General features: G+C 30.2%; 1 protein-coding gene across 1 annotated transcript; it reads right to left on the bottom strand.

Annotated features, from left to right (window-relative positions):
- Positions 1-164: 164 nt before the first annotated feature.
- Positions 165-4246, bottom strand: LOC112797362 (ABC transporter G family member 9). The gene is made up of 4 exons (XM_025840264.3): positions 4071-4246; positions 1845-2637; positions 1311-1639; positions 165-1139 (listed from the first exon to the last, which is right to left on the bottom strand). The coding sequence occupies exons 1-4, from the start codon at positions 4158-4160 to the stop codon at positions 465-467; spliced, it is 1887 nt and encodes a 628-aa protein (XP_025696049.1). The 5' UTR covers positions 4161-4246; the 3' UTR covers positions 165-464.
- Positions 4247-17156: the final 12910 nt, after the last annotated feature.

Here is a 17156-nt window from a genome sequence, read left to right as displayed (position 1 = left end):
CATGTTTCTTCTATGCACATATATATTTGATGGCTAACTTTAATAAAAATGAAAAAGGATAATTTTAGTTAAAACGGCTTCATTTCATTTGTCAATCATTTCAGATAGAGGAAGTATATATTTGAAGAGAATCCAACTCTTTATTACTTAGAAGTGTTTGTTATCCATTTGAATGTTTAGTATAGAAGTTATATTATACCTTTCTTCTTTTGTGCCTCTATATCCATGATCGGATCGGATGAAAAAGGTTACAAATATAATTATGTAATTAAATAAATATTAAATTATATAAAAATAAGAAAAAGTAAAAAAAAAAATCAAAACTCTGATTCTAATCATTTTTAGAAGAGAATATGTGACTAATATAATGCCAGCTAGCATAATCTTTAAATTTGAAAAGAAATATTATGTAAAATTTTATAAGAAATTAAAATAAAAAATGTAATTAGATAGAAAATCACTAGTTAAGCCTTGTTCTTTGTCACTCCAATCCTCAATAGTGCAATATAAGCCACAATTCTATAACCTATAAGCATTATAACTAGAGCCAATGCAGCCATGGCTTGCTCTTTCATATCAAGCACCATTTGTGTTCTTATCATAGGAAATTCTGCAACTGAACACTCACCATTACTGTTAGAGCATGGGTATGTCTCACTAGATTTATACTGAGATCCTATCAATAGCAGGTATGTGTAGTAACTTGGGGAAATATACTTCAACCATGCCATAAATTTTGGTAAATGTTGAACAAAGTATCCAGCTGATAGCATGAAAATTAGCATGATTATTGCAGCCAATGTGGTCACAGATTTCATATCCATCACAATGGCGCCGATGGCAAGGCCGACCCCTTGTGCGACTAACACGTGGAGTAAGACGGTAGATAGCGTGCACAAGAAGTTAACTGCATTCACTTTCAGACCTGTCATCCAATAGGTTATGATGAGGTATGCAGTTGGAAGGACAAGCTCAATTGGAAGATCCGCCACCGACTTTGCCATTAAGTATGAGGAGAGTCTGTACATACCGGAGGATCTTTCTTTCTCCAACATTGGTCTTTCTTGGGGAAAGGTGAATATTGCTCGGTAGAGAGGGAAGGCGAACCAGAAGTTAATCATGTTGTATAAAAGTCCAAGCTGCAAGTTTATTTAGAAGAGCTGAATTACATTTCTAAAATTTTCCAATTGCAAGCCTAATTAAGCAACACATCATCTTGTCAATTTGGAGTGCTAATCAAATTATCATTACTACAAAGTGGAGTGTAGCTTGAAATTTTAAAACACGGATGAAATTATTAGTATTATTACCTGATCCTGCAAGTGAGAAATATCAGACTTGTACCAAACTAGTCCTGTAATAATGGCAGCTGCAATAACTTCAAAAATTAGAATGCAAGAGAATGATTCATGTCTTCTCTCTTTGACATCTCTTCTTAGCAGCAGAAAGAATTGCTGCCACCAGCTGGTAGGCCAAGTCCCAAAGCTTTTTTCATCTTCAAATCTATCTTCATTTTTATCAAAGTCACACTTTTCATGAAACATTGGTTCTATTGTGTCACTAAAGTGTTCCTTGTAGGAAGAAATCAGTTTCTTCTTGTTTAAGGTATGGTCCTCATTCGGTTGACCGGTGTATATACCTGCAAATATTTGCTCCTCTTATAATGAAAGTCTCAAGCTTATCAATGGGTTAACAAAAGATAAAAAGTGAAATCCAGAAAGTTCTTTTTAACCCCAAAATATATTTGTTGACTATGATGATCATAAAAAGTGAAATCCAGAAAGTTCTTTTTAAAATGCTGTTTATAGAAATAATCAAAATTAACAAAAGATCATGTAGCATACCGTTTGCAAGATCAAGTAGGAAGTCAGAAGGATTCATGTCCATAGAAGGAGCATAGTCAACGCTTGAGAAGTATTTAACAGCTTCTGAACCCATTCCAAAATACATAAGGTTCCCTTCTGATAAGAGTAAGACCTTGTGAAACAAGTAGTATATCCTACTAGAAGGTTGGTGTATTGTCATCACAATAGTTTTCTCTCCATCACTTGCTAGCTCAGACAAAGTTGATACAATTTTTTGCGCCGTCGTCGAATCTAAGCCAGAGGTTGGTTCATCCAAAAGCAACAAGCTTGGATTTATTAACATTTCTTGACCAATACTAACCCTTTTCCTCTCTCCCCCAGAAACACCTCTCAAACATGGCCCTCCAATCATGCTATCTTTGCATTCGGTTAAGCCTAGTTGATCTATCACATTTTTTGCTTGCATTATTTTTTCTTCTTTGGTGAACCTACTACTTGGCAATCTAAGACGCGCGGTGAAGATTAGAGTCTCGGTGACAGTTAGATGAGGATACAGAACATCATCTTGAGTAACAAAGCCGGTAAGACGCTTCATTGCATTCGAGAAAGTTTTGCCATTGTAAGTTATGTTTCCAGAGAGTTTTCCTCCAAGTCTGCCTCCTAATGCTGTTAGGAGAGTTGTTTTGCCGCTCCCTGATGGGCCTAACATGGCTAGAATTTCACCTGGTTGAACAATGCCTGAAACACCTTTCAGTATTGTTTTTCCTTCCACCTTTGTGTTCTCTATGAATCTCTCTTTCTCTGGCTTAGTTTTATAAACAACATCATAGAACTACAATACCAATAAAACAAAATTCAGCATCACTCCATTTAATCCTACCATAGTTTCCATCACTACTCTCTCTTGTTTCTTGTCCTTTGATGAGTATAGATATGCATAATTCACACAATCAGGAAATTAAGCAGATATAATGCAAATTCCTTAACCATCTTGTAAAGTGTAACTATTTGATTTTTATACTTTACAAGTTGTTAGGCTACTACATAAATCATCAAAATTAAACACACAAAAAAGAGAAAAGAATATATAGAAGAAAGCATACAATTAGAGTAAGTATTGTTTTTGTCCTCAACGTTTGGGGGTAAGTCTCAAAGTTGTTTGAATAGTCCTATTTAAGTCTCTAACATTTTAAAATTGATTAAATGTTGTCCTGTCGTTAGGAATTTGTTAAAAGAATTGACGGCGGGACAAAATTGAGACGATTTTGAAACGTTAGAGAATTAAATAGGACGAAAACATTGGAGACAAAAATGATACATAGAAATAAATTTTAATTTTATCTTTTCACTACTATCAATCTTTTACTATACATAGTTATTCAATTATTTTTAATCACATTTAAGTAAATTACATTTAATCACATTACTTTGATTCTAAATAAATTTATTTTTTTATAATTTTATTTTTAAAAATTTTTACTCATCATGAAATGTTTGTAAAATGACTAGAATCGTATTACTTTATTGTATATGTATCATTTTTTTCACAAGTTTATGTACTAATTATTCTACAAATATTTTATGATGAATAAAAACTTTTAAGAGTAAAATTATAAAAAATAAATTTATTTAAAATAAAATTAATATGATTAAGTATAATTTATTTAGATGTAATTAAAAAATAATTAAATAACTATGTACCGTAAAAAAATGATATTATTGAAGGATAAAATTAAAATTTATTTCTATGTATCGTTTTTGTCTATTTCCCTAACGTTTCAAAATCGTCTTAATTTTGTCCCGCCGTCAATTCCATTACCAAATTTCTAACCGCATGACAACACTAAATCAATTTTGAAACGTTAGGGACTTAAATAGAACGATTCAAACTATAGAGACAACTTTGAGACTTATCCCAAATGTTGGGGATAAAAACGATACTTTAATCTTATCAGAATATCCTACATAAATAACAAAAGTAGAAAAAAAATTTATATAATTAAAAATTGCTGAGCAACCAAAGGAAAAGAGAAAAACTGCAAACTAAAAAATTTCATCATTTCACCATAAAAAGGAGATGGTGATGATGATATTTGGTAGGAATTTGTGGAGACATAGAACATGCATGAAAGAGAAAACTGATGATTTTCCAGAAGAGAAACAGAGAAAAATAAAAGCAGGGTGGAAAGAAAGTTGGTTTCAGGGATTAAAACAAAAAGGATTAATTAGTAAAATATTATGTTTAATTTGACTTAATCACAATACCTTGAGAAGTACAGGCAGATTTGCATGGTGAGTAGCTTCAGTCTCTATATCTAACTGGAGATCCATGCTCTTAGCAACCCTCAGAGTCATTGACTTAACATTGAATTTCCCCACATATAAGAATCATGCACTGTGATTAAAAAAAAAAGAACCAAGAGATAAAATGAAGAATGGGTTTTGTGTGTATTAATTAGCTGTGTCTGGAATGATACAATGTACCTATTTGTGCTAAATAAATTATAAAGTAATTAAAGTAATAAATTATAAACGGACCCAGATGCCATAACAAGCAAATTACCTGTAATACTAATACTAGCCAAAAACAGCACATATTTATTTTATTTAATATTTATTAATTATTATTTAAATTAATAAATATTAAATAAAATAACTTTAAATTTTTTTATCTTTTTAGTATTATCAATTTTTAAATCATATTTAATATATATTTTAAAATTATTTAAATATTTTATTTTTATTTATTAATATTTGAATAAGTAATAATTAATAATATTATAATTTAGCGTAGTAATGTACTCTAAAATAATAAAAAATATTTTATAAACTAAGTTAAATTAGTTTAGTGGTTAGCTCATAAGTTTATTTAAATGAATGTCGGATGAATTTTGTTTTATACATATAGTAATTTATTGGTTAACAACAAAACCTTAAATAGAATTTAGATTCACAACAGATTAATTTTAACTTGTCGGATTGTATATAGTATTAAATTCATGTTATTTTACATATGCTTTCAATAAATTGATCAACTGCTCAAATTATTACACTTTTAACAATATTTTAATATATATGGGTGACAGATTTTTTGTGACTATAACATGGTAAATGGTCCCATTATGCTATCGTTTTCATGCATTACACTACTTTAATTCTCATTTCAAAATTAATTACTGATTTTAAAATTTTATTATTTTTCCTTAGTAAAGCGTGAAAATATAAAAAGAAGAATGAACATAGTTAATAAACTATGTTAATAAAAAAATATAAACTTTTTAAAAAATAATAATAAGAAGAAAATTTTTAAATATTTATATTTTAGACAGATTAATCTCTAAAAGAATATTAGTCAAATTTTTTAAAATAATAAATGTAGATACATTATTTTTAAATTAATCTCTATAATTAAAATATAAAATTTTAATTTAAACTAATTTATTCACATTTATTATTGTATAAAATTTTATTAATATTTTTTTAAAAAAATAATCTATCTAAACTATAAATTTTCAGAAATTTATTTATTATTTTATTCTAATATTAATTTGACTTACATAGTGCTCTTATGCATGGGTTAAAAAACATAGTTAATTCAATACTACTCAAGAGCCACATCGTTCTCTTATAAAATAAGGTGAAAACTTACTTCCAGTCGATTTCACATGAAGTTGTTTTTAGATGATTGACACGTGTTACTATATGTGTTACTATATAGTTTAAAAAAATAATTTAAAAAAAAAACCGGTTCGAATAGTAGATCAAATCACTATCTTTAAAATAATTTCTATTTTTTCTGCCTGTTATTCCTAAATTCCTAACAGATGAATATGGTACGTTCTTCTTTTTCATTCTTATTGACCAATTTTTCTTTAAATTTATCTCAAACTTTTATTTATTTAATTTTCGTCAAATATATGTATACAAATTGTTTGAAAGAGTAAAACTTAGTATTCTAAAAAAGAAACAAATTTCACGTTTCTTTTTTATAGGAATGACATAAATGGTACCATCTGTCTTTTTTTTCTCGATTTCTATCTTTTTGATGAACTTTTTATTTCCCATGACTTATATTTTCAGTTGCTAATTTTTTCTAACACAGAATTCAAATTAAGTTGTCGTTAAATTAAATTTCATGGTAATCAATCAATTAACTTATATTTTACTAATAAACTATTTTCATGTAAATTATTGTTGATTTTTCAATATTATTCTATAAATAAATTATTTTTTTAAGATAATAAGACGATAATTTTACTTGTCTAAGAATTATGATTTTACTATCATGTAGGCTTTTGTGTTTTTACTAACTAACTAGAATTTATTTTTAATGAAACTAGAATTTATTTTCATTGAAACAAAAGTATCTAATCAAAATATTAATTTGGTCTCCTTAAATAATTGAGCATAATATTATTAATTTTGTCTACAACAAAAATTTTTTAATAAAATTTTTCAAAATAAAATCAACACAAAAGTAGAAAGAAAAAAAAAACAACTAATGAAAATATTTATTTTGGCACTGGCATTAAGAATAGGATAGCCATAGAAAAAATTCCACCAAATAAAAAGGACCTAACTTATAAAACTAAATTACCATCATATCATTACAATAAACTATAACACCACCAACTAAAAAGACATGCAACAAATATAGAAAAGATCATGCCAAAATTTTAACTATGCTCATGCTATCAACCGGCACACATTATATCATAATTACATTTTTGTCTTCCATCACATGAAATTGTGATGAATTATCTTGGCATTTATGACATCTTCGGTAGAGTTGTAAAGAATCTCTATTTTTATTTTTTCTGTCTTTATATTAGGCAGAAACTTATCTACAATTAACTTCACATTAAGTTGTTTTTGGATGGATGACATATGTTATCATTTGATTAAAAAAATTGGTTTATTTTATACAAATGACTTAATTAAAAAACTAACTGGTATAGCTATGAAGTTAGACCGTATTATATTTTAAAAATAAATTGACTAATTTAAATTGAGAAATTGTAGTTAATTGTTTATTATATAATTTTTTTAACCAAAATTATAATTAAAAATTATTAAAAAAATAAAATTATCTAGTATATTGGATCAACTCAATGTTAATAAGGTTTATTTTCTATTATAAAATATAAAAAAATTAATTCTAAAAAAATATTTATTTTTTAGGATTTAATTTTTTTATTGTATTTTCATATAAGTTTGCGTAAAATTCACCTATTACATTGACTAAACTTATTTATTTACGTAAAATTTATTTATGAACTCAGCAAACTTGTTTACGTTTTAATACGATTTGAATTGTATTAGTATATTTTTATTTTTTAATCAATTTAATTTTATTCAAATAATTAGAATTTTAAAAATAATATGAGTACGTTTATTTAAATTTAAAAAATTTTAAAATAATAAGAGTATGTTTATTTAAAATATTAAGATTGAAAATTTTAAATAAACTTACTTATATTACTTTTAAATTTTATTTAAAATAATACGAATATATTTATTTAAATTAAAAAATAAAATAATAAGATTATATTTATTTAAAAAATTTTAATTTAAAAATAATATAAGTGTATTTATTTGTTAGTTAAAAATCAATGACTATTATTTTTTTTAAATCAAATTAATATAATTAATCGTATGAGTACAATAATATGAATACATATAATTTTATAAATTATTAATTTAAATTATATCTATTTAAATTTTAAATTATAAATAATATAAATTTTATAATTTAAAATTCTAATTATTTAAATAAAATTAAATTGATTAAAAAAATATAAATACAATTCAAATCGTATTAAAACGTAAATAAGTTTACTGAGTCCATAAACAAACTTTACGTAAATAAATAAGTTTAGTCAACGTGATAGGTAAATTTTGTACAAACTTTATGAAAATACAATAAAAAAAATCAAATCCTACAAAATAACATGATTTTTTACAATTAATTTTTTTATATTTTATAACACTGATTAACATTAAGCTAGTCCAATATACTGGATAATTTTGTTTTTTTAATAATTTTTAATTATAATTTTAGTTAAAAAAACTTATACAGTAAATAATTAATTATAATTTCTCAATTTAAATTAGTCAATTTGTTTTTAAAATAAAATACGATGAAAAAATTTAACATCATAGCTATATCGATTAGTTTTTTAATTAAATTATTTGTATAAAATAAATCGATTTTTTTAAACCAAATAGTAACACCTGTTATCCATCCAAAAATATCTTCATGTGAAGTCGACCGTAGGTGAGTTTCTACCATAATACTAAATAAATACTACAGCTATTGTTGGTGCAAATTTGATCACTTATTTTTTTTATTTATTTGAAAAGTTTTATTTTATTGATTAATATTAAATAATTTTATTATTGTCTATTTTTTTCAGAGTATACATGTGCTAAAGCAGAAGAAAGTTTTAACATTGGGCATAATGAACATTTTCAATGCCTAATCACTCCTCAAAGACTGAATCGGTCATAAGTGCACCAATAAATCCACGTGACTTTGTTTTCATATTAGACTTCAAATATTTATCATTAAGTCTCAATGATTTAAAACCATGGAAGACTGAACTTCCAGAAAAGTACAGAGTCATGCCTGAAACGCCTCCAAAAAAATGAGCCATAATATGTGAAATCCTATCATTTCTCAAGACACACATTCTTTCTCTTTGCTTGCTGTGTGATTCGATTCAGATGGAGCTTCCGACCTAGATTCAACTCCCCAAATACATAGCGGCTTTTTCATCTTCGCCTCAACCACCAGCACAACTACCCACCTTTGAAAGAGCCTAACAGCGGAAACGACAAAAATGTCCAATACAAGAACAATATGGAAGCACTCACAATACAATATAGTAGCAACTATGAACAAGCAAATATAGCAAGTAAAGTAATAACAAGAACACACCGAGATTTTAACATGAAAAACTTCCTCAATATGAGAGGTAAAAACCACGGGTCGTCCAGACCAATGAAATAGCTCCACTATAATCAAATGAGGTACAAGAGAGTCTCAAACAAAGGACAAAAATATACGTATAGCCAGCCAAAACATTAAAGCACCAAAGCTCATAAATGAAAAGCAAGAAGATGAAAAGTACCCAAAAAATAGAGCTACTGTCGAAGCCAATTTCTCCCTCTGCAGACCTTCAATTAAAATCTCCACCGTTCAAAATGAAGAAAAAGATGTGAAGAATCTACATTCCAAATTTCACGTGGATCCAACGGTGAAAAAAGAGAAACTTCCGTTCAAAGATTGCTACTTTGTGTAAAAATGGGAAACCTATTTTCTCTCTTGCGAAGCCAATTTCTCTTACTACAAACCTCCAATCAATATCTCCACCGACCAAAATAAAAAATAAAATGAAAGGAACATGCAGTTCAAATTTCAAACCGATCCAACAGTGAACAAATGAGAAACTACCATTTGAGATTTACTGTTTTGCATAAAAACGGAAATTCTATTTTTCCCTCTTCTCTCTCACTTTGATGGCTACACACTCTCTCTCAAAATACCTCAAAAAATCTGATTAGGGTTGAAAAACTTGGATGCAAGAATACACCCCAAAAAGTTGGGCTTGGGCCTCACAAAGGAGAGAGAAAACCCAATAAATCTCCCCTTTCTCGACTAGGTGGAGGCCCTCGCCATTCCGGCGATCAAACAACATGTTTCAAACTTATCTTTTAACAATGGTTTTGTCATCATATCAGCACCATTGTTATTAGTGTGAACTTTCTCAAGTTTCAACAACTTGGAATCTAACACATCCCGTATCCAGTGATACCTAACATCAATATGTTTAGATCATGCATGAAAAGTAGAATTCTTGGCAAGATGAATAGCACTTTGACTATCACACAACAACACATAATGGTCTTGTTTGAAACCAAGCGCTGCAAGAAATTTCTTCATCCACAACAACTCTTTACATGCTTCAGTTGCTGCAATAAATTCTGCCTTTGTGGTAGAAAGTGCAACACACTTCTGTAACCTTGACTGCCATGAAATAGCTCCCCCTGCAAACTTGACCAAATAACCTGAAGTAGACTTTCGAGAATCAATATCTCCTGCCATGTCTACATTAGTAAAGCCAACTAGCAAAGGTTTCTCACCACCAAAACTCAAACTCAAGTTAGTTGTACCTTTAAGATATCTCATAATCCATTTAACATCATTCCAATGTTCTTTACCTGGATTAGAGAGAAAATAACTCACATTACCAACTGCATGAACAATGTCTGGTCTAGAAAACACCATAGCAGACATCAAGCTTCCAACAGCTAAGGAATAAGAAATTTCATCCATTGCTTGTTTCTCCTCATCAGTGGTTGGACACTGTTTGGTGCTCAACTTAAAATGAGGAGCAAAAGAACTAGCAACACATTTGGCATCATTCAGGCCAAACCTTTGAAGCACCTTCTTTATGTACTTCTCCTGTGACAAATAAAACTTTTTAGAATCTTTATAACGAGTAATAGTCATGCCAAAATCTGTTTGGCAGGACCCAAGTTCTTCATAGCAAAGAACTTGCTCAACTGTTTCTTCAACTCATTAATCCTCAAAGCATTCTCGCCCACAATCAAAATATCATCCACATAAAGCAAAAGAATGATAAAATCATCATCAGAAAATTTTTGCACAAATACACAATGATCTAAAGTTATCTACGGTAACCATGCTTCCCCATAACAGATTCAAACTTCTTGTACCACTGTCTTGGAGCTTGCTTCAACCCATAAAGACTATTCTTAAGCTTGCACACAAAATCTTCCTTTCCTTTAACAACAAAGCCCTCCGGTTGCTCCATGTAGATCTCCTTGTCTAAGTCACCATGAAGAAAAGATGTCTTCATATCCATTTGCTTAATCTCCAAATCAAGAGAAGCTGCTAATCCAAGTACAGCACGAATGGATGACATCCTCACAACAGGAGAGAAAATCTCCTCATAATCAACACCTTTTCTTTGGCTAAAGCCTCTAACAACCAATCTAGCCTTATATCGAGGCTTAGAATTGTGTTCTTCATTCTTCATTCTGAATACCCATTTGTTCTTCAAAACTCGCATACCCTTCGGTAGCTTCACCAATTCATAGGTATCATTCTCAAGTAAGGATTTCATTTCTTCTTGCATAGCTTCAAGCTATTGAGCTTTGCTTTCATCATCAACAACCTCTCCAAAGAATTCAGGTTCTCCCCTATCAGTCAACAAAACAAACTCATGTGGAGAATACCTTGACGAAGGCTTCCTCTCTCTTGTAGACCTTCTGAGTGCATTTGCAGGAATTTTCAAAGCTGGTTCTTCATCTTGATTGTCATCACCAACTTCCTCAAGTATCGGATCAACTGTTCCATCTTCACCTACACTTGTATCATGCTCATTATTTTGAGCCTCAACTCTACCATCTTCCACCATAGGTATAGAGGGAGTAATATCCAAGTTAGAAAAATTATCACTAGACTGAACCATTGGGTTTTCCGCATTATCAACATCCTTCAATGTTTGGTCTTCAACAAAGACAACATCTCTACTCTGAATCACCTTCTTGCTAACAGGATCATAAAACCTGTAACCAAACTCATCCATGCCATAGTCAATAAAAATACACTGCCTAGTCTTTACATCAAGCTTAGATCTCTCATCTTTGTGAATATGAACAAAAGCTTTACATCCAAAGACTCTTAAATGATCTTAAGAAACATCTTTACTTGACCATACCTTCTCTGGCATTTCAAATTGCAAAGGAACACATGGTGTCCGGTTCAAGACATGAACAACAGTGCTCAAAGCTTCACCCCAAAAGAATTTTGCCAATCCATATTGTGACAATAAGCACCTAACTCTTTCAACCAATGTTCTATTCATCCTTTCAGCCAAGCCATTCAATTGAGAGTCTTCGGAGGAGTCTTCTAATGTCTTATACCATACTCTTTACAATAAACATCAAATGGACCTGAATACTCACCACCATTGTCAGTACGAATGCATTTCAACTTCTTCCCAGTTTCTCTTTCAACAGAAGCTTGAAATTTCTTGAACACATTCAAAACTTAATCTTTGGTCTTCAAAGTGTAAACCCATAATTTTCTAGAATAATCATCAATAAAGGTTACAAAATAGATAGAACCTCCAAGTGTTCTTATCTTCATTGGCCCACATACATCAGAATGTACCAAGTCAAGTATCTCCAGCTTCCTTGAAGGTGGATGGCTTTTGAAAGAAACCCTGTTTTGTTTCCCAGCAAAGCAATGATTGCACTTTTGCAAAGCAACCTTACAACCAGATAAAAGATTCCTTTTGGATAACATATTCATGCCTTTCTCACTCATATGACATAATCTCTTATGCCATAAATCAGTTTCATCAATAAAATCAGCAATATTAACAACATCTTTCACAATCTTTGCTTGAGTTAAATAAAGAGTAGAGTGTCGTGTACCTCTAGCAACAACCATGGAACCCTTAGTGAGCTTCCAACTATCACGAGAGAATGATCTATCCAAATCTTCATCACACAACTTACCAACAGAAAGTAAGTTCAACCAAATATCTGGAACATGCTTCAAACACTTCAAAGTCAACTTGGTACTGTTTGAGGTTTCTAAGCAAACCCGTCCAACACCAGCATATTTTGCAACACCTTGATGAGCCATTTTCACATCACCAAAATCACCAGGAGTATAAGATGTAAACAAATCCCTCCTAAATGTAACATGAATAGAAGTACCGTTATCAATCACCCAATTAGTGCTATTATCAACAAGGTTAACAAATTCAAACTCCTCAACAACAAGAAAATCATTATGAGTTACATTAACCTTGTCTTCGTTGCTACCATCATCTTTATTTTTGCTCTTGTCTTTACTTGTCTTGGCTTTCTCCTTCTTTAGCTGCCAACAAAATTTCTTCACATGTCCCGTTTGACCACAATGATGACATTCAATATTCTTATACTTTCTTCGAGACTTGCTTCTGCTTTGATCTCTACTTTTAGGACCTTGACTTTTGTTTCTCCCCCTAAACTCAGAAACAAGAACATCTGAATGTGTAGTCGATGTACCTTGTGACTTTCTTCTCATTTCTTCATTCAAAACACTGTTCTTGGGAAGATCCATAGAGATTACACCATCAGAAGCAGAATTGGACAATGACATTCTGAGAATTTTCCACGAGTCTGGTAAGGAGCCAAGAAGTAACAATCCTTGAACCTCTTCATCAAACTTGATACCCATGGAAGATAATTGATTCATTATTCCTTGGAAGTTATTTAAGTAATCTGTCATTGATGTCCCATCTGTATATTTCAAAGCCAACAACTACTTGATCAAAAATATCTTGTTATTCCCAGTTTTTTGAGCATACAACTGTTCAAGTTTAATCCAAAGGGTCCGAGTATGTGTGTCTCCAATAATATGGTTCAACACATTATCATCAACCCACTGCCTAATATATGCACAAACTTGTCTATGCAACAAAGTTCAATCATCATCAAATTTATCATTAGGCTTCTCTGTACCAAAAACTGGTTGATGAAAATTCTTGATATAAAGCAAATATTCTATCTTTGAATTCTACAAATCATAATTAGGACCATTAAGAGTGATCATCCTACTAGTATTAGTATTAGCTTCCATTGTTCACAGAATCACAAGCCCAGAAAAATACCAACAAGCTCTGATACCAGTATGAAAGAGCCTAGCAGCGAAAATGACACAAATGTCCAACTAAGAACAACATGGAAGCACTCACAATACAATATGACAGTAACTATGAACAAGCAAATATAGCAAGTAAAGTAATAATAAGAACACACCGAGATTTTAACGTGGAAAACCCCCTCAATGTGAGAGATAAAAACCACGGGTCCTCCAGACCAATAAAATAGTTCCACTATAATCAAATGTGATACAAGAGAGTCTCAAACAAAGCACAAAAACGTGCATATAGCCAGCCAAAACATCAAAGAACGAAAGCTCATAAATGAAAAGCAAGAAGATGAAAAGTACCCAAAAAACAAACCTAATGTCGAAGCCAATTTCTCCCACAATAGATCTTTAAATAAAATCTGCACCGTTCAGAATAAAAAAAAAAGATGTGAAGAATCTACAGTTCAACTTTCACGTCGATCCAACGGTGAATGAGTGAGAAACTACCGTTCAAAGATTGCTGCTCTGTGTAAAAATGGGAAACCTATTTTCTCTCTTGAGAAGCACATTTCTCTCATTACAAATCTCCAATCAACATCTCCACCGACCAGAATGAAGAGCAAAATGAAAGAAATACGCAGTTCAAATTTCAAGCCGATCCAACGTTGAACAAATGAGAAACTACCATTTGAAATTTACTACTTCGCATAAAGAAATTTACTACTTCTCAAAAGACCTCAAAAAATCTTATTAGGGTTGAAAAACTAGGGTGCAAAAATACACTCCCAAAAGGTTGGGCTTGGGCCTCACAAAGGAGAGAGAAAACCCAACAACCTCTTCCTCTCTCGTTCAACATATGTCTCCATCTTCCTCTCCTCTTCCTCGTAAGTCCCTCGTTATACCCCATTTCTCATAATTTTTCGTGGTTTCTGACATCCAAGACTAAAGAGTTATAAGCTTATAATTTTTCTCTTTGAAAAATTTAAAAATCCTTTTCTTAAGAAAAAAATTACCACTTATATTTCACCTAGTGGGCTTTTGAGAAATTTGTTATTTTTTTTAGTTGTAATTTTAAATAAACTTATATATTTTTTATGAAGAATGAACAAGTTATTTCTATATTCGGGTGCTATGACATCTGTCTTAGGATCATATAGTGTGTGTTTTGAGGTTGGGTGAATATGAATATTACATGTGAATTTAATGTACAAAAGATGGATTCTCAACTAGCCTATTTTGCAGTTTCTACTATATTAATTTTTGTTGAAATTTTTCTTTGAATTTGTGTTGTTTGAGATTTATAAAAATGGGTAATGAAGGTTTGTACTTTGTAGCTTTTAACATTTCTGCCCTTAAAACTGGTAGATAAGATATTACTTACATACCATGGTTATGAAATTTGTGAACGGTGGTATTTTATTTGACCATTTGGTTCAAGTTAACTGAATTAGATTTAGATTGGAGTGTCAGATCATGAATTCTTCTCGACAACATCTGTGTTAATAAAATGCTGTCCAATTCGTGAGCTTTATTATGATTGGTTTTCCCTAAAAGATTTGTCTAAACTTCATACTTGTGGGTCATTCAATCAAAATTATAGATTTACTTGCAAGTGCTCTCTTCTGGCGTCCCAATGCAGCTGTTGTATAAGCTGGTATTTGGCTTTTTTTTCAATGGTATCTTCAACATTTAACTTCTAATGCTTAAGTTTTGTTGACTTTATTGTCTTAAACATAGACAACATATTTAAAATGTTCAAAAGTCTCTTGTAATGCTTACTATGGTTGCACCAATTTTTGTTGATTGACTTTTGTTTGGTTCTCTAGAGCATTTAATGTACAAAAATCGTTTACAAGAGTTTGTTCAGAGATCAAGTATATCCTTTCCTGAGTTTCTAACAACCAATGAAGGGAGTCAACATGCACCAAAATTTAGGACAACTGTGTGACTGGATGGAACAAACTATACCTCTCAAATGACTTTCTCTTAGAAAAAGGCTGCTGAACAAGATGCTACAAAAATAGTATTGAAGAGCCTGAAGAAAAAGATTAAAAATGATAAATGCCCTCTTGTTGTCAAGATTTGATGTAACAATCTTTAATCTTTAATATCAATTTTGTTAACTATTAACTAATTTCAAGCCAAAATAATTCACTTAATAATGTTATGTTGTTACTTAACTTCATTTTTTTACCATGTTATCTCTTGAGTATTTGTTAGTGTTACTTGATTCAACTTAAATTTCATGTGTTATGAATTTTGAAGGATTGTGTTTTCTTATAATATTTAGAATTGAAGCTTATTGGTTCAATTTATTGCTTTTTATTCATTAGTATTACTTTCTTGTACAATGCACATTATTTTCTTTAATATTTGTTTTTCGGAACTTAGTGGTTCAACTTATTGCAGGGATTAATGAATTACTTTACTTTCTTTTCTTGAATATTACATGTTTGATGGATTGCTTTGTATTATAAATCCATTATATTTTGGTTTACTATTACTTTCTTGTACGTTACATATTTGCTGAATTGCATTGTTTTATGAAATATGAATTATTATGTTTTCTTTTAGTATTTGGTATTGGAGCTTATTAGTTCAATTTATTATAATGATTGATTATTTATTTTGCATTATTTCCTTGCATGTTACATGTTTGATGAATTGTTTCGTATTATGAATTCATAATGCTTTTTTTTTGCATTATTTCCTTGCATGTTAAGTGTTTGATGAATTGCTTTGTAATATGAATTATTGTGTTTTCCTTTAATATTTGGTATTGGGGCTTATTGGTTCAACTCATTATAATTTTTATAAAGTTATTATTAGAAGAAAAAGAATGAGTTCTATTAAAGTTAGAGTATAAAAAAGCTAGATTAAGAAGATAATACTAAAAAAAGGACAACAGAAAAGTAGTATGTCTAATGGCATTCAAATTGATGAAAGGAATATGAAAAACTTTTGGAAAAAGGAAAATACTAGCTAATATGACTAATAGAGACTCAAAAGAAAAAGTATTTTATTTATTTGTTTTTTGGTTTACCCAAACGGTATCCCCCAACCCGACAGGTTAAGGACTAATCCGTCGCGGATCTGAGCTCCATTTAAGGGTCTGCCGCTGGCCAATGGGTTGCTGCATGCACGAGGCGGGGTTCGAACTCCCGATACTTGCTTAAGCGGACGAGTGAGCTGACCACTCGACCAACCCAAGTTGGTTAAAAGTATTTTATTTATATTGGTGAGAATTCAAGAAAAAATTACAAGAGAAGGAAGTTTGTTGCAAGTACTTCATACCTACACGTAAGTTCAACAATATTGTATTTAAAATTTTTTTCTCAAACTCAGAATAGCAATTTTTTTTCTGTTGTTACTATTATTTGTTGTTTTTTCATTTATGAATTTTGACTTTATATTGCAATTAAGTATTTTTTTTATATTCTATCATAGTTAATTTTGGTGAAAATATACCCGTGATATTCCAAGGGCAAAAATACTAGTCATATACAAATATAGAGACGGTATTATATTTTATATTCTTTTCATGTTTTCCATCATTTTAGACATAATTGAATAGTAAATTCAGTTATGCTATTTGCTTTCTATTTGTGTGACTTGGTTGAAAAATAATATTGTACAAGTATTGATTTTTTTTATTTTTGACTTAGTGATATATA

The sequence above is a fragment of the Arachis hypogaea genome, chromosome 4, assembly GCF_003086295.3.
Source record: "Arachis hypogaea cultivar Tifrunner chromosome 4, arahy.Tifrunner.gnm2.J5K5, whole genome shotgun sequence".
Classification (NCBI taxonomy): Eukaryota; Viridiplantae; Streptophyta; class Magnoliopsida; order Fabales; family Fabaceae; genus Arachis; species Arachis hypogaea.
This window is presented reverse-complemented; position numbering and strand designations above follow the sequence as displayed.

What these genes read in the sequence shown, in the direction of transcription:
- LOC112797362 (XM_025840264.3), bottom strand. Translation starts at nt 4,160, where the DNA reads ATGACTCTGAGGGTTGCTAAGAGCATGGATCTCCAGTTAGATATAGAG. An exon ending in ATCTGCCTGTACTTCTCAAG is followed by an intron (nt 2,638 to 4,070) that starts GTATTGTGATTA and finishes TTGGTATTGTAG; the next exon opens with TTCTATGATGTTGTTTATAA. An exon ending in TTTCTCACTTGCAGGATCAG is followed by an intron (nt 1,140 to 1,310) that starts GTAATAATACTA and finishes ATAAACTTGCAG; the next exon opens with CTTGGACTTTTATACAACAT.